At 48.6% G+C, this 23642-nt stretch overlaps 1 protein-coding gene and 10 non-coding genes across 11 annotated transcripts; all 11 read right to left on the reverse strand.

Annotated features, from left to right (window-relative positions):
* On the reverse strand, positions 1-117 carry LOC128044101 (U5 spliceosomal RNA). The gene has a single exon (XR_008199069.1). It is a non-coding gene; the product is annotated as a U5 spliceosomal RNA (small nuclear RNA).
* Positions 118-5482: 5365 nt separating this feature from the next.
* Positions 5483-6421, reverse strand: LOC128066523 (olfactory receptor 1F1). The gene is given in 1 exon segment (XM_052659557.1): positions 5483-6421. A coding segment is annotated over 1 exon segment (939 nt).
* Positions 6422-12295: 5874 nt separating this feature from the next.
* On the reverse strand, positions 12296-12368 carry TRNAK-CUU (transfer RNA lysine (anticodon CUU)). Its single transcript has one exon. It is a non-coding gene; the product is annotated as a tRNA-Lys (tRNA).
* Positions 12369-13751: 1383 nt separating this feature from the next.
* On the reverse strand, positions 13752-13824 carry TRNAR-CCU (transfer RNA arginine (anticodon CCU)). Its single transcript has one exon. It is a non-coding gene; the product is annotated as a tRNA-Arg (tRNA).
* A 2718-nt stretch (positions 13825-16542) lies between these two features.
* On the reverse strand, positions 16543-16614 carry TRNAP-AGG (transfer RNA proline (anticodon AGG)). Its single transcript has one exon. It is a non-coding gene; the product is annotated as a tRNA-Pro (tRNA).
* Positions 16615-17174: 560 nt separating this feature from the next.
* TRNAK-CUU (transfer RNA lysine (anticodon CUU)) lies at positions 17175-17247 on the reverse strand. Its single transcript has one exon. It is a non-coding gene; the product is annotated as a tRNA-Lys (tRNA).
* A 2247-nt stretch (positions 17248-19494) lies between these two features.
* Positions 19495-19566, reverse strand: TRNAP-AGG (transfer RNA proline (anticodon AGG)). Its single transcript has one exon. It is a non-coding gene; the product is annotated as a tRNA-Pro (tRNA).
* Positions 19567-20848: 1282 nt separating this feature from the next.
* Positions 20849-20920, reverse strand: TRNAP-UGG (transfer RNA proline (anticodon UGG)). Its single transcript has one exon. It is a non-coding gene; the product is annotated as a tRNA-Pro (tRNA).
* Positions 20921-21707: 787 nt separating this feature from the next.
* On the reverse strand, positions 21708-21780 carry TRNAK-CUU (transfer RNA lysine (anticodon CUU)). Its single transcript has one exon. It is a non-coding gene; the product is annotated as a tRNA-Lys (tRNA).
* A 434-nt stretch (positions 21781-22214) lies between these two features.
* Positions 22215-22286, reverse strand: TRNAP-UGG (transfer RNA proline (anticodon UGG)). The gene has a single exon. It is a non-coding gene; the product is annotated as a tRNA-Pro (tRNA).
* Positions 22287-23464: 1178 nt separating this feature from the next.
* On the reverse strand, positions 23465-23537 carry TRNAK-CUU (transfer RNA lysine (anticodon CUU)). Its single transcript has one exon. It is a non-coding gene; the product is annotated as a tRNA-Lys (tRNA).
* Between the last annotated feature and the right edge of the window lie 105 nt (positions 23538-23642).

Below are 23642 nucleotides of genomic sequence, written 5' to 3' on the forward strand. Positions count from 1 at the left end.
AGCCTTGCAAGTGCAGGGCCTCAAAAAGTTGGATTAAAAACTCAGAATTGCTTTTCTCCACAGAAATCTTTAATAAAAGGCGGAAGAGTTATATGTTCTGAAAAGAAACCAGAGTATCGCAGTGTTTTTTCAAAGAAAAATCAATGCAAAAACAAATCTTGGAACAAAATATCAAAGTTTAAAGACAAGATCAGTAAATAATTTAGGGCTTCCGTTGATCAAGAGAAAATATCTAAGACGGCAATTCTTTCTTGAAGCCAAGATAGGAAAAGAACTAGATTTTGAAAATATTACTGATGTTTGATTCCACTGAACTTAGTGTCAAATATACACACCAACCAGACATTAGTTAAAGTGGTGAAGCTGACTCTGTTCAGTAGTTACGGTGGTTTTCCCCTTATCCTTGGGGGGTATGAACCAAGACCCCAGGTGAATACCTGAAACTATGGATCTACTGAACCATATATATAGTGTTTTTTCTTGTACTAACATAATTGTGATACAGTTTAATTTATAAAATAGGCACAATAAGATATTAACAATAAAAATTAATAAAATATAACAATTATAATGATATACTGTAATAAATGGAGAAGGAAATGGCAACCCACTCCAATATTCTTGCCTGAAAAATTCCATTGACAGAGGAACTTGGCAGGCTATAGTCCACTGGGTACCAAAGAGTCCAACATGACTGAGCAACTAAGCACACACACTGTAATAAAATTATGTGAATATTGTCTCTCTCAAAATATCATATACAAATGAAATGCCATTCCATCTTAACTAAACACTCATTACACACAGTAATGTAACTCATTTCACAGATGATGCTGTGAAAGTGCTGCACTCAATATGCCAGCAAATTTGGAAAACTCAGCAGTGGCCCCAGGACTGGAAAAGGTCCGTTTTCATTCCAATCCCAAAGAAAGGCAATGCCAAAGAATGCTCAGACTACCACACAATTGCACTCATCTCACATGCTAGTAAAATAATGCTCAAAATTCTCCAAGCCAGGCTTCAGCAATACGTGAACCGTGAACTCCCTGATGTTCAAGCTGATTTTAGAAAAGGCAGAGGAACCAGAGATCAAATTGCCAACATCCGCTGGATCATGGGAAAAGCAAGAGAGTTCCAGAAAAACATCTATTTCTGCTTTATTGACTATGCCAAAGCCTTTGACTGTGTGGATCACAATAAACTGTGGAAAATTCTGAATGAGATGGGAATACCAGACCACCTAACCTGCCTCTTGAGAAATCTGTATGCAGGTCAAGAAGCAACAGTTAGGACTGGACATGGAACAACAGACTGGTTCCAAATAGGAAAAGGAGTACATCAAGGCTGTATATTGTCACCCTGCTTATTTAACTTATATGCAGAGTAATCATGAGAAATGCTGGACTGGAAGAAACACAAGCTGGAATCAGGATTGCTGGGAGAAATATCAATAACCTCAGATATGCAGATGACACCACCCTTATGGCAGAAAGTGAAGAGGAGCTAAAAAGCCTCTTGATGAAAGTGAAAAAGGAGAGCGAAAAAGTTGGCTTAAAGCTCAACATTCAGAAAACAAAGATCATGGCATCTGGTCCCATCACTTCATGGGAAATAGATGGGGAAACAGTGGAAACAGTGTCAGACTTTATTTTGGGGGGCTCCAAAATCACTGCAGATGGTGATTGCAGCCATGAAATTAAAAGATGCTTACTCCTTGGGAAAAAAGTTATGACCAACCTAGATACCATATTCAAAAGCAGAGACATTACTTTGCCGACTAAGGTCTGTCTAGTCAAGGCTATGGTTTTTCCAATGGTCATGTATGGATGTGAGAGTTGGACTGTGAAGAAAGCTGAGACCCGAAGAATTGATGCTTTTGAACTGTGGTGTTGGAGAAGACTCTTGAGAGTCCCTTGGACTGCAAGGAGATCCAACCAGTGCATTCTGAAGGAGATCAGCCCTGGGATTTCTTTGGAAGGAATGATGCTAAAGCTGAAACTCCAGCACTTTGGCCACCTCATGCGAAGAGTTGACTCATTGAAAAAGACTTGGATGCTGGGAGGGATTGGGGGCAGGAGGAGAAGGGGACGACCGAGGATGAGATGGCTGGATGGCATCACGGACTCGATGGACATGAGTCTGAGTGAACTCCGGGAGATGGTGATGGACAGGGAGGCCTGGCGTGCTGCGATTCATGGGGTCGCAGGGAGTCGGACACAACTGAGCGACTGAACTGAACTGAGGGCTTCCCTGGTGGCCCAGTGGTAAAGAATACGCCTGCCAGTGCAGGAGACACAGGTTTGATCCCTGATCCAGGAAGATTCCGCATGCTGCAGAACAACTAAGCCATGCACTACAACAACTGAGCCTGTGGTATACAGCTTGGAAGCCACAACAACTGAACCCAAGTGCTGCAACGACTGAAGCCTGTGCACCATAGAGCCTGTGCTCTGCAGCAACAGAACCCACTGCAATGAGAAACCTGAGCGCCGCAACTAGAGAGTAGCCCCTGTTCACTGCAATCAGAAAAAAGCCGACACACATCAGCAAAGATCCAGCACGGCCGAAAATAAACAAATAATTTTTTTTTAATGTACCTGTCTAAGCTCCAGTACTTTGGCCACCTCATGCGAAGAGTTGACTCATTGGAAAAGACTCTGATGCTGGGAGGGATTGGGGGCAGGAGGAGAAGGGGACTACCGAGGATGGGATGGCTGGATGGCATCATGGACTCGATGGACGTGAGTCTGAGTGAGCTCCGGGAGATGGTCATGGACAGGGAGGCCTGGCGTGCTGCAGTTCATGGGGTCGCAAAGAGTTGGACACGACTGAGCGACTGAACTGAACTGAACACACAGTGGCTGTAATTTTTGCACTTTGGAGTGCAACAGCAAAACTTGCACAAATTTCATCAGTTCATTTCAGTCGCTCAGTCACGTCCGACTCTTTGCGACCCCATGAATTGCAGCACGCCAGGCCTTCCTGTCCATCACCAACTCCCGGAGTTCACTCAGTCTCATGTCCATCGAGTCGGTGATGCCATCCAGCCATCTCATCCTCTGTCGTCCCCTTCTCCTCCTGCCCCCAATCCCTCCCAGCATCAGAGTCTTTTCCAATGAGTAAACTCTTCGCATAAGGTGGCCAGAGTACTGGAGTTTCAGCTTTAGCATCATTCCTTCCAAATTTCTTACTTCTTCACAATTTCAAAAAAGATTGTTACGGTAGATCTTAGCAATCTCAGCATATTTTTTTCATCCTTTCCTTATCATGTTGAAAACTTCCATCTTTTTACTTAAAAGAAGCACTTTATGGCTTCTCTTTGGCAAATCTGAATTTCCAGAATCACTACTCTTGTGCTTTGAGGCTGTTAATAAGTGAAATAAGGGGTGACTTGAACACAAGCACTGCAATACCACGACAGTTGACCTGAAAACCCAGAGAACTGCTAAGTGATTAATGGTCAGGATGTGCTGGATGAACAGATAATTCATGTCCTGGGCTGGACAGAACAGAGGTGACATTAAATTCCATCAGGCTACTTGTAATCGTGTGAAACTGAGAACTTCTGAAGTGTTTATTTCTGGAATTTTTCATTTAATATTTTTCAAACCACAGTTGACCATGAGTAACTAAAACTGCAGAAAGTGAAACTGTGAATAACGGGGCAGGGGTGGGGGGTGGAGGTGGGGACTAGTGTACTGACAGCAAGGGAAGAAGCTTGAGCACAGTTTCTGCAGAGGTCATTGGGCCTTTTGAAGGGAGATGAGGGAGTCGAGAGAGGGGATGGTGGGGGCTCGAGGAGAGAAGTGAAAAATTACGGAAAGCAGGACAAGAGGGTTAATCTTTGTGAAAATGTTTTGGAAAAAATTAACCATTAAAAACTACATTAAAACATGTATATAGGCTTCCATAACACTTGAAAGGTGGTGGAGATATGAGCCAAACCCATCAACTCCTTCAGGAAACTTTCTCGTCTACCTCTCCAGTGACTTCCCTTTACTGATTCAATCATATAATCATTTATTCAGGCAAACAATAATTCTAGAGCAACCATTACATGCCAATTGAAAAAAAATTTTTAAACTTGGTCTTTGCACTCGTGGAAATACAGTCTAACTGAAGTAGGGAATATGAAAAGGAAAAAACAAAATAATTACTTCGAGGAAATTGATTTAAGCTACTTACTCTTCATCAAACATCCTACACTTTACATGAACCAGACCCAATGCCCAATGCTGAGTGTACAAATGAAATGCCATCCATCTTAACTAAGCACTCATTACACACAATGGCTGCAATTTTTGCACTTTGGAGTGCAACAGCAAAACTTGCATAAATTTCTTACTTCTTCACAATTTCAAAAAAGATGACCCAATCCTTATTGCCAGAAGGGAAGACCCAAGAAGAATGCAAATAACTGCAGAAGACGGTTATACAGGAAAAGACAAGCAATTCTGTGGGGATACCATATTAGATTCCAAGGGCTGCCATAACAAAGCGCCACAAACTAGATGGCTTTAAACAAATTTATCTCACAGCTCTGGTGGCTAGAAGTCCAAAATCCAGGTGTTGGCAACGTTGATTCCTTCTGGACGTTCTGAGGGAGAATTCATTCTATTGTCTGTGGCTGCAGCAACCCAGGGGATTCTTAGGTTGCTTATTGCCAGCAGTCCAGATGGTGCTTGTAAATGCATCACTCCAGTCACTCAGCTGATTGCCAACTGAGAAAGTACATTGGGGTTCCCTGGTGGTCTAATGGTTAAGAATACACGTTCAAGCAAGGGACAATGGTTCGATTGCTGGTCCAGAAAGATCCCACATGCTGTGGAGCAACAAAGCTCATGTGCCATACCTACTGAGCCAGGACACCTAGAGCCTCTGCTCTGCAGCAAAAGAAGCCACTGCAATGAGAAGTCCATGTGCCACAACAAAGAGCAGCCCCTGCTCCCCACAACTAGAGCAAGCCCAGCTGCAGCAAGGAAGACCCACCACAGCCAAAAACCAAACAAAACTTTTTTTTAAAGTGCATTAGAACCCCTAGGGAAAGTTTAGGGGGGAAATTACTAATGCCCAAGTCCCAGCACAAAGATACTAATTTAATTGGTCAAGGTTTAGTCCAGCATTAGTATATATACTTTCAAAGCTCCACGGCTGATAATATCATACATCCGAGATTGCAAACCAATAGTGGTTTCTGAGAACATTTCCAGAAGGGAAATGCAAAAATATTTGTTATGTGTAACTTTTTAAAGTGATCACTTAGAAATGAAAACTTGACCTTTTTGCAAAGTAATTTAAAATACAGTAACTAGAAATAAATGCAATTACCTGTTCAAAGGGTTGTACTTAAGTCCCAGGTCATTGATAAGTATCTGCTGAGAGTATTTCTTTATTCTGAGTTCTTTGTAGACACTGACAGCTACATTTCAGTGAATTGGCAAAGATTTACACAACTTCCAATGAAAGATCTATGGTACCATCATCAAGAAGAGCATGTTTTCCTGCCAATCACTTTTTGCAAGGCCCCTTTCAAGTCCCTGTTCCTCAGGCTGTAGATGAAAGGATTCAGCATGGGGGTCACCACCGTGTACATCACAGTAGCTACAGGGTCCTTCTCAGAAGAATGTGAGGATGAAGGGTTGAAATACACAGCAATGATGGTACCGTAGAAGAGGGAAACCACAGCCAGGTGGGAGCCACAGGTGGAGAAGGCTTTCCATCTCCCCTTTGTGGATGGGATCCTCAGGACAGCACAGGTGATAAGGACATATGAAGCCAGGATGCAAACGAATGGGGTGATCATGATCAGGGCACCCTCAGTCAGTATCATCACCTCATTGAGGTGTGTGTCAGAGCAGGAGAGCTTGAGGAGGGGGGTCACATCACAAAAGAAGTGGGGGATGGCATTGTCTGCACAGAAGGAGAGTCGAGCCATCAGCAGGGTGTGCAACAGAGCATTCAAGCTGGCAGTGACCCACGACCCAGTGACCAGCAGGGCACAGAGCTGGGGGGTCATCTTTGCTGAATAGTGTAAGGGGTGGCATACAGCCACAAAGTGGTCATAGGCCATCACAGCCAGGAGGAAATTGTCCATGTCCACGAACATGAAAACAAAGTACATCTGCGTGAGACAGCCAGAGAAAGAGATGGTCTGGCTCCCGAGTACGTGGTTGGCCAGCACCTTGGGGACAGTGGTGGAGGAGAAGCAGGTGTCCACCAAGGACAGGTTGCAGAGGAAGAAGTACATGGGGACGTGCAGGCGGGAGTCCACGCTGATGGCTAGGAGGATGAGCAGGTTTCACAGGACCGTGGCCAGGTGCATGGTGAGGAAGAGCAGGAAGAGGAGCTGCTGCTGCTGGGGCTGCCTGGAGAGCCCCAGGAGGAGGAACTCAGAGACTCTTGACTGGTTGGCCTCTCCCATGGGGCTGGGAGCCTAGACCCAAAAGCAGACAGCAGCAGGAAAAATTCAAAAGCCTGGAAAATGATGGTCAAAATGGGGCAGTTAAGAAGAATGCAAGGAGAAAAGCCGTGGTATTAACACCTTGCTGAGGCATTAGCACTGTTCTCCGGGTATGTTTTGTGCCTCTTGTATTAGCAAAATGAGGGCTGTTTCCATATGCTTGTGCTGCACCTCTAGAAGGACCCTGAGAAAATGTGACAGTGGTTTTGTCCATAATTTTTGTGTATGTTTAAACTTTCTATCATAATCATGTATTTTTTAATGTAAGCATCAGAAACACTACAGATACAGGAATATTAATAGAGACTTTATTATTTATGATGAGTACTGGATAACACAAGTGTAAATGGTTGACATAGAGACTGACATACAGTAAGCATATACCCTGAAACAGAGTACTGATGTCATTGATATTAATATCATTGGTGATGTTGCCTTAGAGAATATTTTTTAGTTCCCTTACTCTAATCTGTAGCTGTTACACATTCCTAGCACACCTGCTCTGCAGATGATATAATGATCAATCAAAAACTGCTCCCAAGGTGGTAATGATAGTATCACTGCTACTCCTTCCTGGGCTCAAATTTCTGAAGCAATTTACAGAGCTCTGAGCCAGCCTTTTTGGCTATGTGTGCTGAGCTCCTGAACTCAAATTCCTAAAATTAAAATGGAAACAACCCAGAGGATTGGCAGAAACTCAGTCCATTTGTTTTCCTCACAGTTCAGGGTCTCATAAACAGATAAAATATATTGGCTATGCCCAAGCAGGAACTGCAGATGAGCTCAGAACTGTTTCTACAAAGCCGCTAAAAGGCAGATGTAATGAGGAGTGCCCCCTTGAGGCTTTACGTCATAGGGATGTAAATAAATAAATTTACATAAATAAATAAATGATTGATGAAGTCCCACCCATCTGACTCTTACCTGGGAAGAATGGTAGTCTTCACGGTCCCCAGAATTCCCATGTTTGCTTCTCTTTTCTAGACCTAGTGAGAGATTTTTTTTCTGAAGGAGAGGGCCTCATCTTTGGTTTTTAGGCTGAGTCTGCATGAACAAGGGGATGCGGGTGCACAGTCACAGCCGTTTGTGCAAAAGGATGTTTGGGTATCACACGGCCAGCTCTTTATAGGAGACTAGATGGCCACTAGGGCCATATGCCCTGAGGGCCTCATTAGAGACGAGCAGATAGTCACTGTCTCCTCTCCTCTGTGGGCTTTTTTTGGATCCAACACTGATAATAAAGACCTGTCATCAGAATTATATAATTGCTGCTTCAGGACTTGGCAACACTGGAAATGATGCAATCTTGGGGACCGTCAGTAGCCGCAACCCTTCTGCTAGAGAAAACTCCCAATTCTATATTTTATCCCCCACCTAGCCTTGCTGGGAAATGCACATGAAGGTGGATAAGGGTTAAACTTTGGATCACCTAGATCGGTACTGAATTCCAGACCCATATCATCAGTTGTATAACTTTGAGAAAGCTACCAATCTTCAGAGAATTACAAATTTTCACTCTATGTAGAAAGGATAAATAATAATCACCTTGTAGAACTGTGAGATTAAATGAGGTAATTTATGTTAAACACCCATGACCTCTAACTTCATCAATGCACTAGGCTAGGACCATGTCCACTGCTGCTGCTAAGTCGTTTCAGTTGTGTCTGACTGTGACCCCATAGACGGCAGCCCATCAGGCTCCACCATCCCTGGGATTCTCCAGGCAAGAACACTGGAGTCGGTTGCCATTTCCTTCTCCAATGCATGAAAGTGAAAAGTGAAAGTGAAGTCGCTCAGTTGTGTCCAACTCTTTGTGATCCCATGAACTGCAGCACGCCAGGCCTCCCTGTCCATCACCAACTCCTGGAGTTCACTCAAATTCATGTCCATCGAGTCGGTGATGCCATCCAGCCATCTCATCCTCTGTCGTCCCCTTTCCCTCCTGCCCCCAATCCCTCCCAGCATCAGTCTTTTCCGATGAGTAGTCAACTCTTCGCATGAGGTGGCCAAAGTAATGGAGTTTCAGCTTTAGCATCATTCCTTCCAAAGAACACCCAGGACTGCTCTCCTTTAGAATGGACTGGTTGGATCTCCTTGCAGTCCAAGGGACTCTCAAGAGTCTTCTCCAACACCACAGTTCAAAAGCATCAATTCTTCAGCACTCAGCTTTCTTCACAGTCCAACTCTCACATCCATACACCACCACAGGAAAAACCATAGCCTTGACTAGACGGTCCTTTGTTGGCAAAGTAATGTCTCTGCTTTTCAACATGCTATCTAGGTTGGCCATAACTTTTCTTCCAAGGAGTAAGCGTCTTTTAATTTCATGGCTGCAGTCACCACCTGCAGAGATTTTGGAGCCCCCCATAATAAAGTCTGACACTGTTTCCACTGTTTCCCCGTCTATTTCCCATGAAGTGATGGGACCGGATGCCATGATCTTCATTTTCTGAATGTTGAGCTTTAAGCCAACCTTTTCACTCTCCTCTTTCACTTTCATCAAGATGCTTTTTAGTTCCTCTTCACTTTCTGCCATAAAAGTGGTGTCATCTGCATATATGAGGTTATTGATATTTCTCCCAGCAATGCTGATTCCAGCTTGTGCTTCTTCCAGCCCAGCGTTTCTCATGATGTACTCTGTATGTAAGTTAAAAAGCAGGGTGACAGTATACAGCCTTGAAGTACTCCTTTTCCTAATTGGAACCAAGGGAGCCCTATAAGTGATTATAAAATATTAAATATGTCAAAATTTGTGAATCAGTATTAACGCTATTTTTAAAAGAGAAAATTTTAAGGTAATTTGCCATAAATAAGTTTAAGTGTTAGTCCCTCAGGCCTGTCCGACTCTGTGCGACCCCATGGACTGTAGCCCTCCAGACTCCTCTGTCCATGGGATTTTCCAGGCAAGAACACTGGAGTGGGTTGCCATGCCCTCCTTCAGGGGATCTTCCTGACCCAGGGATCAAACCGGATCTCCTGAATAACTGAAGGTGAAAATGAACAATTAAAGGAATGAACTTAGCATTTACTCTTTTTTCTTCTTCCTTCTCCCTCTCCCTCTTTCCTCCCTCTTTCTTTAGGAGAGTCGGCGATAATGTCATTGCTTCGGGAAAGGGAGTCATCCAAGGGCTGTGGGTAGGGCAGGTCCGCTTCTTCTGCACCATCACAGGCTGAGGGCTGCGCAGGATGGCGCGCGCTCTGAGGATGGCGGCCGCGCGCAACTCCGGCGGTACTTGTTTCAGATCAAGTGCGGGCGGCTGCGGTGGATGGCCCGGGCGGTCGTGGGGCTGGTGGTCCGCACGTAGAAAGGGGCTTGCTTTCGCGGGCCGGAACTCCGCTCCATCACCACCCGACCTCTTTGCAGTCAGCGGCGGCTCCGCGCTCGCAGTCTTGGGGTGAATGAGCCCGTCTTAACTGAAGGCGTTGCGGGCCTTCGGCCTATTGGGTTCGGTGGGGAGTCTGCTTGTTCCTCCTGACCTAGAGGCTGGAGCGGTTCCACACGTCCATCCTTTGCTTATGAGCCTAAGGGCGGCAGCTCCTCTTCTTGAGACGGACGGACACGGCAAAAAGCAAAAAGTTCGTTATATAGACTATGCCAGTTAAGAAATACAGAAAACTGATAGAACTAGAAAAGATGCTGATGGCAGGCAGGAAAATATACCACTTAAGACCTGCTTTTATGGACTCTTCTGCTAGTAGTGAGGATCTGATGTCACCATGAAGGGATTTAGTGCTCTTCTAAATATAAGGAGATGCAAGGATTGAGATGATAACGTGAAAGTGAAAGCCACTCACTCAGTCGTATCTGACTCTTTGAGACCCCATCAACTATACAGGCCAGGATACTGGAGTGGGCATCTTCCCAACCCATGGATCGAACGCAGGTCTCCCACACTGCAGGCAGACGCTTTACCCTCCCGGCCACCAATGGCAACCTACTCTAGTACCCTTGCCTAGAAAATCCCATGGACGGAGGAGCCTGGTATCCATGGGGTCACAAAGAGTTGGACACGACTGAGCAACTTCACTTTCACTTTCACTTCCACTTCACTTTATGAAGTCACTACCACAACCCTCTTTACCAGTGAAACAACAGTTACCAAGTTACCAGAAAACGTTAGTAATACCTCCAACTCCAGTGCAACACCATAGGATTTGTTGAAGCCTTCTCTATCCAACTCCACCAGCAAGAATTCTGGCTCCTGCTAGTCTCAACATATCAGCGTATTTGTGAAGTCCTCTTGTTGTTGTTCAGTCGCTCTTTTCGAACTCTTTGCGACCCCATGGACTGCAGCACACCAGGCTTCCCTGTCCTTCACTATCTCCCAGAGTTTGCTCAAACTCGTGTCCATTGAGTCGGTGATGCCATCTAACCATCTCATCCTCTGTTGTCCCCTTTTCCTCCTGCCGTCAATCTTTCTCAGCATCAAGGTCTTTTCCAATGAGTCGGCCACTTCAGGTGGCCAAAGTACTGGAGCTTCAGCTTCAGCATCTGTCCTTCCAATGAATATTCAGGGTTGAATTTCTTTAGGATTGACTGGTTTGATCTCCTTGTAGTAAAAGGGACTCTCCAGCACCACAGTTCAAAAACATCAGTTCTTTGGCACTCAGCCTTCTTAATGGTCCAACTGTCACATCCAATCATGACTACTGGAAGAACCATAGCTTTGACTGTACAGCAAAGTCCAGCAACTTTGCTTTGTTAGTAAAGTCCCCTGTACACAGCCTATTCCCTGACCTTACCAGGCTGCCTTCTGAGTTGGCTGTCTCAGGATGAAATGACCCTGCCATCTGGCCCTTGTTAAGTTAGCCCTCCTGTCAGATTCCATGCGTGAACTGTTTGTACCAATATGTATGCCCTCGGTTCTCTAGACAAATGACTCCAAGCAGAAACAACTTTGCCTCCCAGAGGACTTTGGACAGTGTATGGAGACATTGTTGGTTGTCACAAGGAGGCTACTGACATCTAGAGGCCAAGGATACTGCTAAACATTCTGCCATGCACAGGCCACCCCCCTTCCCCCCACCCCCCCAGAACCATCTGATTCAAAATTTCGAAAGTACTGAGGTTGAGACTATAATATATCTCATTGATAATTTGTATATTATTATGTGGGAAATTATAATAACTTAGTTATGGCTCAGCAGGTAAAGAATCTGCCTGCAGTGCAGGAGACAAGCAGACATGGGTTTAGTCCCTCAGTGGGGAAGATCCCCTGGAGGAGGAAAATGGCAGCCCACTCCTGTTATCCTTGCCTGGAAAATCCCATGGACAGAGGAGCCTGGTGGGCTACAGTCCAAGGGGTCCCAAACAGTTGGACATGACTGGATGACTAAGCACAGATAAGATAAAATATATTATTAACATTGACTTCATTTTTAAGAATATAACGAAGCTACTAGAAAAAAATTTTCTAAAATATTTATTTATTTGGCTGCACCAGGTCTAGTAGAGGCATGCGGTGTTTTTAGTTGAGGCATGTGGGATCTAGTGCCCAACCGGGCCCCTTTGCATTGTGTGCACAGAGTCTTAGCCCCTGGACCATGAGGGAAACCCCTACTAGAAAACTGTTCATTACAAATGTGACATTTGCTGCTTCCAGGATTCGCTCAGGAGGCAGTATATCTGGCTGTCTTTCTTTATTCTGTTTTCTTTTTTGTAATTGTTTTTTTGGTTGCCCTTTTTAAAAATTGATACAGTACTATAGATACCATCTTTCTTAGTCTTGCTAAATTAAGAATTTTCATTCAAAGACACCTTCTGGTATGTATTTAAAAGAACCCTGGCTTTCGTGCCTTCCCCTGCAAAAAGGAAAAACACAAAACAAGACTATACGCCCAACGTGGGGCTCAAACCCACGACCCTGAGATTAAGAGTCTCATGCTCTACCGACTGAGCTAGCCAGGCTCATGGGGACCTTTCCTCCCTTCAGGAGAAAGTGTGCACCTACTACCTGACAAGATCCTGAAGATGAAGTGGGAGCACCACCGACAGCTGCTGCGGGAGGATGAGAGTTCAGTGGAAGCGGGGACTCCTTGGGCCAGGAGCCAGCGAAACCCACCGAGCTGCGCTGCGCCGCCTGGCGGGGAGCATGCATCTTCCCATAAGCTCTGGACCCCAAACGTGTCCCAACAAACCAGAGGTCACTCGCCTAACAGTCATCTATTCACTCAAGTGTTGATTGAACGTTCAATGTATGCCAAGCACTGAGGATACCGCAGTTGACAAATTAGATTTTTAAGAAAGAGGAAGAAAGGGGGCCAGACTCCAGATCAAAGGAAATTGCTGCTGTTCATGTTTGTTTCCTTCTTCACCAGACTCGATGCCTGCAGTTTTTTAACACAACAGGCAAGCAGGAAGTGCGTTAGGAGTCTTTTAAGGGGCGATTCTCTCTTCCCTGTTAGGAAACTTGCCCTGCCCTCTTCAGTTATTAAAAGAAGAAAGAAAGAGAAAAGAGATGTTTCTGAGGACACGGGGCGCTTTCTCCTGGCGTGTGATTATAAAAAGTCACAAAAGTAGCTATACTGAAATAACAGAAGTCCAGGCAGAAAATCACCCACAGTCCTAACCTAGATCAAGTCAACGTTATCATTGCCCCCCCCCCTTACTTCCAATTCTCCCCTAAGTGCCCCTTCAGTTCTTACATTTCAAAGGGGCAAGGTCTGCTGTCCACATTTTCTGTTTAGTTTTTGATCTGTGTATTTCTGCATTTTGCTAGAGTCGCTTTTTTTCTCCCCTTCCTTCCTGGGTCCTTCCACACCTGATTCCTTTCTGTACAGTCAAGCAGGAACAGCTGCAGCTTGGGAGTTACTGTTTGTTAGGTAAGAAATGCATAGAGCACGCCTTTCAGAGCAAAAACTTTCAAGTCCACTGGGATAGACTGAACATTCTTTTCTGAGGCTGAACAGTGTTAATGAAGGAAAATATATTCCATCTGTCTCCCACAGATGGCCAATCCCATCTCCCTTTTATTTATTATTTATCAAACTCTGCTGCAATAAAACATCCTTGTACTTAACATCAGTAGTTTTATCTCTGAGACAGATTCAAAGAATTGGAATTAGAGGATCAAAGAATAGACTGCTTTGCAAAATTCGAATGAAACCACACATATTCCCACATTAAGATGTATGTGTAACCACACGTTTTTTTCCCATTTAGACGTACAGGAACACCGTCTTTGTCCTTCCTTGTTAGAGATTGTGGGGAATCTTTGTATCTTATGATCTATTAATCTAATGACCCAAAATGCATCTTCCCATCTAAGGAAAGATAGATCATCCCTCCTACTACCCCAGGTGGGACTCGAACCCACAATCCCTGGCTTAGGAGGCCAGTGCCTTATCCATTAGGCCACTGGGGCTGCTGCCAGGATTGTTTCCAAGAACTCGGGAAGAAGGAATAACTAGTCGCCAGTAGTTAGAAAGTAATCCAGGAATTGGTTTGAGTGCTTATTAGAAACCTGGTTGAGTCCCTACAAGGTCCCAGTCTCTGTTCAAGTCGCCAAGGAACAAAGTCCTGAGCGAAACCGACAACCGACGCTCGCGGCAGAGCTTCTGGGCGCGCCGCGCCCTCGCCTCCCGCTTGGCCCTCCTCTTCCTGCATTCCCGCGGCTCCTCCCGCGCGCTCCGCGGAGTCCGGTTTGTCGGCTTCCTCCAGTGAGAGTCTCCGTCTCCAGAACGCCCTGGGTTGTCCTGCTGCTGACAGATGCAGCGAGCAGTGAGGGTCCCTGGCTGCATCAGTCCGCGGAGCGTTGGGCAGGACCACCCTGCGGTGTGTGTGATAAACGTTCAGTCCTCCGGGGACGCGGCTGGACAGAAGACCCGGGGGAGCGCCGGGTTGAAAGAAGGCGTGCGGGGCCAACACCGAGAGCCGGCGAGGCGACCCCTCCGCGCCCGGCGAGGCGACCCCTCCGCGCCCGGCGAGGCGACCCCTCCGCGCCCGGCGAGGCGACCCCTCCGCGCCCGCCGAGGCTCAGCCGCAGGCGGCAGTCAGAACCTCCCCCACAGTCTCCTGCGTTGGGCATCGTCACCCAGGGCTTGGCAACGTCCGGGAGACCGCCAGCCCGCAGAATACTCCCGGCCCGACCTCGCTTTTCCAGGCCAAACCACACCCTTGGAGCTGCCCAAAGCGGAAGTCCGCGGGATCGGGACACACCCCCTGCAATTTCCCTCGCCACCCACCTTTCTTTCTTCACTGAAGTTCCTAATTAATCTGAAGGGTAAAAAGTCAGCAGAATCCAGAGCCGCTCAAGTTCCCACCCCCACCCCCACCCCGCCGCAGCCCCTCAGGAGAGCTCCCGGGACCTCAGATTCTCCTCTCGTCACCTCCTATCCCGATTTCATCCTTTGTTACTCAAGCAACAAGATTATCCATGCACAGTCCAGATTCAATCTCCTTCAATCTCCTCCAATAAGTCCTTTATGGCTGGAAAAAAAAAAAAAATCCAGGACAGAATCAGAGGACAAACTTTGATTCAGTTGCCGCGACTTCTAATCTCTTTTGTCCTGTTGGTCCTGGCAGTCTGGCCACCCGCCCGGATGAAGCAGCGGGCTAGGAGTCGGGGGCGCTGGAGCCACCAGCCCGGAAACCGGGGAGAAACCAGCATGGGAACAACACGGCGGACACTGAGAGGAAACAGGACGCTGTAGACGTGGGCCCCTTGTGCCTCGGGTGTACTTTGTCCCACGGGTGCGCGCCGTCTCCGCACAGGCTCGCCTTTTATTTTATTTAGTAAAAGGGGCCGGGAGGAGGAGACGCCGGGGAACTCGCATTGCAGAAGCAGCTGGCGGCGTTGGGGCGGGACGGGTGTGTTCCTGTTCATACTCATCTCTGGGGGTCACAGATTCCAGGGGGGACCCAGGAGCAGATCCTGGGCTCTGCTTCGGTCTCCCGGAGCCCAAGGCCGTCACGTTTGCCGAGATTGGCAGGTGTTCTTGCTCCACGGCAACTTCGGGCCGCCAATCATCCCTCTGGTTCGTCACATCCGTTTAAATTAAGGCCCTTCTTGACTTTTCCAAAAGCAAGCTCTTCACTGCTTTGAGGTTTGTTTGTTTGTTATATCCAACATTTTCAGTTGTTTTTAGAAAGAGGGTTGGTCCCCAAAACCCATTTGTGTTACTGGAAACCTCGACTCTGCCAGGGTGTTTTTCTTTATAACTTCTTTAAAACTGTTTATAGTTTTTTAACCAATAAGTTAAAGTGTTTTTGTTTGTTTTTAACAAATTTGGAGAGAGATGGTTCCCCCTCTCCCTCCAGGAAATCAAATCCAACAGTCAAATCAGCCTTGGAGTTCTGCAGCAGACTCTGGAAAAAGAGGCGATTTGGCCTGAGAGATGGCCCTGGTCTCCGTCCGTGGTGACCCTGACCTACAGGGTGACTGACCTTGGCATGTGGTTGCCCCTGGAAGTGGGGAATCTTTGCGCTTTACTGAAAGCAGCTCTCTAGATTTGGAACTCCTTAAGGGTCAAACTCAAACTCCACCTGGACCCCCAGCCGCCAAAAATGGGGCCTAAAACAGCCTGAGGTTCAGAGCGGGGAACAGGACCCCGATCCTGACAGCATGGACCCCAGGTCTCCGTGCCCAGCCCGGGCTCCCGGAACCCTTCCCTGACCTGGGGCTGTGGAACCAGGGCAGACCTGGGAGTGAGGAGTGACAGGAGGGGAGAGAAGGAGGGAGAGAATGGTATCAAGAAAGAGGAGGAGGGCCTTGGGTGCCGGAGTCAGGCCCAATACATTACTGGACACTTAGCAGGGATGTTTGAGTCTCAATGGAGTAATTAATTGCTGGACTCGAAGCCTGAAAGGTAGGTGATTTGGGGAGACTGTTCCAGGTTTTCTCCCCTGCCGGCCTTAACCTGACCGAAGCCCCACAGGCATTGCCCTGCACTGTGATGTCCACACCGCTGAATCCCCAAGACTCCTACTAAAAGTTTAAAAGTATCTGGAAACAGCTTGAAGCTTTTAAATGTTTTCTCTAATTCTCTCGAAGTGTGGAGCTTTGAAGTACAACATCTGGGGACTTGGCATAGTTCTCAAATCTCTAGAGAAGAGCTATTTTCATGTAAAAACAGAAATAAATGGGCTCGTCCGAGATTTGAACCCGGGACCTCTCACACCCTAAGCGAGAATCATACCCCTCGACCAACGAGCCACACAAATTCTACCCTCTGGGTCTCTTCTGTAACTCCGTAGCATCCCGGATATGGAATTCGGGAGACCAGTGAGGTGGGGCGGGGAGGAGGCTCCAATTTCAGACCCATGGGAAAGTGTTGAGCTCATAGATTAGTGGGCAAGGGGAGGACTCCAGAGGTTCCTGTGCCGGCAAGTTGGGAAGCAGCCCCTGCACCCTACCCACACCCCCACACCCCAACCAAGTCTAGTGGTCCCTGTGCTCAGATTACAATGAGCCCAACGCCAGGAAAGGCGGGCTATACTAGCATCCCAGCTTGGCCTTTAGGTCACTTTGCTGACACTTATTGCAGCCAGGAACATGCTTGAGGAGGAGCTGGGGTCAAAGCCAGGGCTAAAAGCCAGCAAGGATCTGTGGGTCCGGGTGGGCAGTTGAGTGCCTTTTGATGGCAGGTCACAGGATTGCCTTGCTTGGAAAAGGGGCTCCCCCAGCTGTAGTATCCTGGTATCCATCTGATGCTCACTGATGCTCACCTGCTGAGTTTCTCCGGACTCCAAAAGGTCCAAACCAAGAAAAGACAACGCCCAACGTGGGGCTCGAACCCACGACCCTGAGATTAAGAGTCTCATGCTCTACCGACTGAGCTAGCCGGACAACCACAAAGAAACTTTACCCTTGCATCTATTGATGGGGTAATGTAAAGGTGATGGGACCTAGGTGACGGGTATTGACTTAGATGTGGACACCAGGGCAGGTGGTCAGTAGCCAAAGGTTCCTGGGCCTCACAGGGAGTCCCCGCTTCAAGCTCCACTCTCCACCTACAGCCGCTTCTACGACAACAGTTCCTCTAGTCCAGGACTTCCCTCAGCACCCTGTAGCTGGGGAACCCAGTCTGGCCCCTGTGCCCACCCGCCCACCTGCTTAGGGAGGAGGAGCTGGGCCAAGTTGCCCGGAGAGAGCAGCATAAACCTAGGGCAAACTGCACAATTGACCCCTGAGGGGACATCTGGATTATTTCCAGTTTCTTGGCAGTTTCAAATAAAACAACTATAGACTTGTGTACAGATTTCTGTCTGAACAGAAGCCTTCATTGTTCTGAGATAAATACCCAAATTGCTGGGTCATATGGTGGTTATAAGTTTAGTTTTTAAAGAAAATGCTGCAGTGTTTTCCAGCATGAGTGTACAATTTTACATTCCCACCAGCAATGTATGGGGTGACTCATTGTCTCCGATAAAATGTTCAACAGAAGTAGAGAGTGTCAGCATCCTTGTTGCATTTCTAACCTCAAATAGGATATTTTCAAGGTTTCACCACAAACTTGAAATTTGCTGCAGTATTTTGTAGATAATTTGGGCAAGTTATGGGTACTAACAGCTTTCACAAAGTTATTTAGAATACACTTTTATTATCTTCTTAATTTATCCAATAACTGTAAAGTCATTCTCTAACATGGGTTATAAATGTCTTCTGTCATTATTTCTTAATCAGTTTTTGCAGAATTCATCAATAGCATTAACTTTTTGTCATTAGTCACTAATGTATGCTTGTTTTCATCATCATTATTATCTTTTTTTTTTAGTTCTACCAGTTTATTGCTATCAACCATCTTCCTCCATCCTCATGCACGCGTACTCAGTCATGTAACTCCATGGGCTGCAGCCCGCCGGGCTCCTCTGTCCATGGACTTTTCCAGGCAAGAGTACTAGAGTGGGTTGCCATTTCCTTCTCCATCAACATCATTATTTTCGGCGCTTCATCATTTCTCCCCTTGTTCTAATTTATCTGGGTTTATTTTTTGCTGTACTTTTTCTAACTTCTTGTCATTAGCTTTCAGCTTGTCTTCTTTATTATACACATCTAAGGCTATCAATTTTCCTCTAACTACTGCTTTAGCTGTGTCTTAAAGGTTTTGGTATGTAGTATTTTTCATTATCATTTACTTCAAAGTATTTTAAATCCCACTGTAATTTCTTCCTTAACTCATATAACTTCTAGAAGTGTGTTGCTTAATTTGCAATATTAGGATATTTTAGGGTTTTTGTTTATTTTATATTATTTGTTTTGATGTATTTTTAGTTTACCATTTCTTTCATCTTTCTAAACCATTGCATACATCTATTGAGATTTGTTTCACTTTTTGCGTATTTTTAGACAAATATAGTCCTGTTTCATTCTTCTAGAGCATTTTACATAGCTTCAGTTCTCAAATACATTTTCATTATTGTCTCATGTTTTTATACATAGTAAGGATAGTTGTGTTATAGTCTGTGTCTGATAATCTTAGCATCGTTCCAACTTTATTTTCATATCTATCATTCACTGGTTGTTGCTCATGATGCCTAGTTTCCTTGTATTTTCCACTGTGGCATCCCATGGCACTCTTTCCAGCATATGCTGAAGACATCCTGGCAAGTACCCGAGACCCCGCAGGGGGTTGGGGGTCCCGGTGTCCACCTCTTGCACCTCAAGGGCGGCCTCCGCAGTACAGGGCGGAGGGAATTCGGCGCTGGGGCCCAGGACCTTGGGTACCCAGCGGTGCCGGAGGTCCCGGGACTCCTGCTGACTTCCGGGAAGGAAGGAGGGGAGACGCCTGAGTCCACGCCAGGTAGAGTGACTGGATTTAGAGTGATGGGCCCATCGCCTCTCCCTAAGTGGACGCCCTGCCCTCCTGACTAGGGACTGTGGGGCCCAGGCGTGACAGTTCAGAGGCCTCCAACCGAGGAAGAACTGGCTCCTGATGTACAGAAGGAAACACCTCTCCAGTCTTCGGTGCCTGGAGCTTGGACTAACAAAGTAGTTTGTGGCCAGACTTGTGGAGACACTTTCGCTCCTGGGCCTTAAAATGACAAGGGGAAGCAGACAGTGGCTCCTGAGACCCGCAATTGGGGAGAGAAAATAGGGCTCGTCCGGGATTTGAACCCGGGACCTCTCGCACCCTAAGCGAGAATCATACCCCTAGACCAACGAGCCACTTGCTTACGGTGGGATTCTGCCGGTGGGATCCGGCCGGTGGGCTCGCGGCTGGATGGGCCATGCCACGCAACTGACGAGGAATGGAGACTCCAATTTCAAGCCCCCTTGGAAGTGTCGAGTCCCAGGACTGATGGACGCGGAGAAAACTGAGCACTCCCCCAATCCAGGGCCCCGCGTCGCCTCCTCTCCGCCCAAGGACGACAGAGAGCCCCGGACCAGGAAGGGGGGCCGGCCTCTGTCCCCGCGCCGCTCATCGGTCATTTCTCAGGCCTCCTCGCCCCCGCGAACGCAGGGGACCCGCTGGACAGAGCCGGCGAGGGACTCCGGGGTGCGCGGGAGAGCTCGAGAGCCGGCGGGGGCGCGGAGGGTCCCGGAGCCGCGATCTCTGGTATGCTTGCTTTGGGGACGACCGAACCCCCAAGGCGCGGCCGCTGGTGATCGCTCAACAGACGCCGGCGGAGTGCACGGAGGGGACACCGCCTCGGCCTCGTCCTCGGCCTCCCGCGCTGCTCTCGCTTCTCCCGGCTCGGCTCCCAGCTCCCGCCCCCGCAGGTCAAAACCTAGAAAGCGCGTTTCGGACGCGGGGCCCCCAACCCACAAGGCTTGACTGTGAGAGTCGCTTTGTTCTATCGACTGATCCAGTAAAGGTCCCGGCCTCAGATGCCCTAGGATGGCCTGATCTGGGGGTGGTCCCTAGAGGGGGGCGGGTTAGCCCATCAACCAGACCGCGCACCAGGACGGGTCACGATGCCCTCCCAGCCCAGCTGGGGGAGGAGGCGGGCCCTGCGGTAGGGCTGGGGAGTAGGAAGAGGCCTCCCTCCGAGCAGCGAGAGCCCGTGTCCAGGAGTCGGGGGTCAGGTCTGGGCAGAGTCTGCAGTCCCTATGTCCTCCCTCGACGTCCAGCCACTCCGCAGCCCTTCCGGATACTTGGCCCCATTTCTTCCCCCTCTCATCAGGGAAAGCCCCGGGGAAGAGACCCCCGACCCAAGAATGAAGTTGTGCCCAGGGAAGCCCGGGAGTCTCTTTCTCTCTCCCCGCCTCCCCGCCACTAAAATGCAACTTTAAGTTACAGTAGGGCTGATCGGGGGCTGAAGCAGTGATCCTCCCGAATAATCAGAGACCTGGAGCCCTAGGGCACCCTACGAGACACTTTCCTTCACTCTGTTTGCAGGAGCGGCTACCGCATGTCCAGCTCTCTGAGGACGCTGTCTAGTCTGTGTCTCCCTGACGCCTCCACCAGACCAAACCTCAGTCCTCCGCTTAAAGAAAAGAGGCTGTGGGGCTCGTCCGGGATTTGAACCCGGGACCTCTCGCACCCAAAGCGAGAATCATACCCCTAGACCAACGAGCCACTACATCACTCCCCTCCCCGTCTCCAGTCCTTCTGCAGGTGACTCCAGTGAAGCTCGCTGCCATAGCTCAGTTGTCAGCGTGCGCACCGGCGAATCCGGCTCTGGGGGATCTCGGGGTCGCGGGTTTGCAGCCGCAGTCTGGTTTCATAGGGACGTTTCGATTATCTGCTCTTCGTGCGGCGGGAACTGGAGGGAGACCCCACCTCCAACCGCCAGCTGCAGCTTTGCTCAATTCTGGCCTCAAATAGAGGCAGGAGATTCCCCACCCAGAACACCTCGCCCGCAAGAAGCCTCTCCTAGGGACCGAGGGGTGCCTGGGCCTGAGGCAAAACAGACTCTGGAACTACGGAACAACCCTATATCCCTCTACTTAATCGACACTTGAACCAAATTTCTCCCCCAACAGAGCAGTCTCTGAGCGAGAGGAGGAGGTTCCAAAGGACCGCTCATTGTCCAGGGGTAGGAGTATCCATTAGGTGCAAGAGGGTCAAATTCCCAGAGCAGCCTAGGTCTTCAGCCTTTAAGGGCGCTGGTTCTTGCCTTGTCCTGAACTTACTCTCCTGGCCTTCCAGAAATGGGAGTCCATAATTTCCCATGTGAGGCCCAACCATTACAAGGAGCAGACAAGGCGAGGGAGGGCCCAGCGTGGCTTCCTATGGTGAGCAGGAATCTCTGTGTGTCTGCACCCTGTGCCTCCAACAGGGCACTTTTTAGTTGGAAATGGACAGCTGGGAGCAGAAAACCAACACACGTGGCACTGGAATCCACAACAGGCAGCAAAAGCCACGCCCAACGTGGGGCTCGAACCTACGACCCTGAGATTAAGAGTCTCATGCTCTACCGACTGAGCTAGCCGGGCAACTGGTGGGAGCTACCTTTGGCCAGGTTTCCGAAGTTGACCAGCTGTGGACCACCCCAAACGACAGTATGGAGCAGGAATCAGGGTCAGTGGGTAAGTGGAGTGCCTAGATTTGAGGTGGGGGGTGGGCTCCGGCTGCAAACGCCAGCAGTGCATCGCCTCTCCCCACGCCGAAGCCTTGGCCTCCTGACCGAGGACCTTCGGGTCCAGGCTTGACTGTTCTGAAACCTGCCACCGGCGAAGAACGGACTCCCGATGCAGAGGAAGAGACCATCTCTGTCTTCCGTTCCTTGTTCCTCCAGCACAGGCTGACAATGTAGCTTGTTAGGAGACTCACGGAGACACTTTGGCTACTGGGCCTCAATGAAAAAATTTAAAACGACAATGGAAGGCTCAGAGAGGGCCCTGAGACCCGCAAGTGGGAAAGAAAAGCAGGGCTCGTCCGGGATTTGAACCCGGGACCTCTCGCACCCAAAGCGAGAATCATACCCCTAGACCAACGAGCCACACATACCAGGGTTACCCCCCCCCCACCCCCTCCTTCCGCAGGTGACTCCATGACGCTCCCCGCCATAGTTCAGTTGTCTGCATCCCCACCTGCGAACCCCAGGTCACAGGTTCGTAGCTGCAGTCCAGTTTCAGAGGGACGGTTGGATTATCTGCTCCTCGTGCGGCGGGAGCTGGAGGAGACCCCGCAGCTGCAGCTCTGCTCAGTTCTGGCCTCAAATGGAGGCAGGAGACTCCGCGCCCAGGGCACCTCGTCTGCAAGAGGCCTCACCTAGGGACCGATCGGGGATACCTGGGCCTGAGTGAGGGAGGCGAGCAAAACAGATTCTGGAAGAATCCTATATTCCTCTAGTTAATAGACACCTGAATCCAATTCTGCCCCAACGGAGCAGCGTGACTGAACTAGAGGAGGAGCGGGAGGCGGTTCCAGCCACGGCTCCCTGGTCCAGGGGAAGGAGGAGGGGCTCAGGTTTTTACACTTTGTTTTTTATTAAATTGGGACCGGTGTTCCCTGAGGAGAAAAACCCCTGTGAGCCTTAAATGGCGTTGATTCTTGCCTTATCCTGATCTTTTTACTTTCTTGACCTTCCAGGAATAGGAGTCTACAAGCCCCCATGAGAGAGAGACCCACCCGCTACAAGGAGCTGACAAGGACGAGGGCAGGACCCAGCATGGCTTCCAATGTTGTTCAGCCTCTCAGTCGTGTCCGACTCTGTGACCCCGTGGACGTCAGCATGCCAGGCCTCCCTGTCCATCATCAACTCCAGGAGCTCCCTCTAACTCACGGTCATTGACTCAATGATGCCATCCAACCATCATCCTCTGCCCACCCCCTTCTCCCCCTTCCCACCTGCCTTCAATCTTTCCGAACATCAGGGTCTTTTCCAATGAGTTGGCTCTTGGCATCGGGTGGCCAAAGGATTGGAGCTTCAGCATCAGTCCTTCCAACGAATATTCAGGGTTGATTTCCTTTAGGATGGACTGGTTTGATCTCCTTGTAGTGCAAGGGAGTCTTAAGGGTCTTCTCCAACAACACAGTTCAAATGCATCAGTGGAGAGCAGGAATTTGTGTGTGCCTGCACCCTGTGCCTCCAACAAGGCGGTTTTAATTGGGAATGGACAGCTGGGAGCAGACCAACGCACGTGAGGCAAAAATCCAAACAGGCAGCAAAACCTACGCCCAGCGTGGGGCTCGAACCCACGACCCTGAGATTAAGAGTCTCATGCTCTACCGACTGAGCTAGCCGGGCGACTGCACAGACTCCTCTGCGGACACGTGTCGGAACTTGATGGCTGTGGACCCCCCCAAATGACAGGATGGGGCAAGTCCCGGGGTCGGCGGGAACATGGGGTGA

Source organism: Budorcas taxicolor, chromosome 2 (genome assembly GCF_023091745.1).
Source record: "Budorcas taxicolor isolate Tak-1 chromosome 2, Takin1.1, whole genome shotgun sequence".
Lineage (NCBI taxonomy): Eukaryota > Metazoa > Chordata > Mammalia > Artiodactyla > Bovidae > Budorcas > Budorcas taxicolor.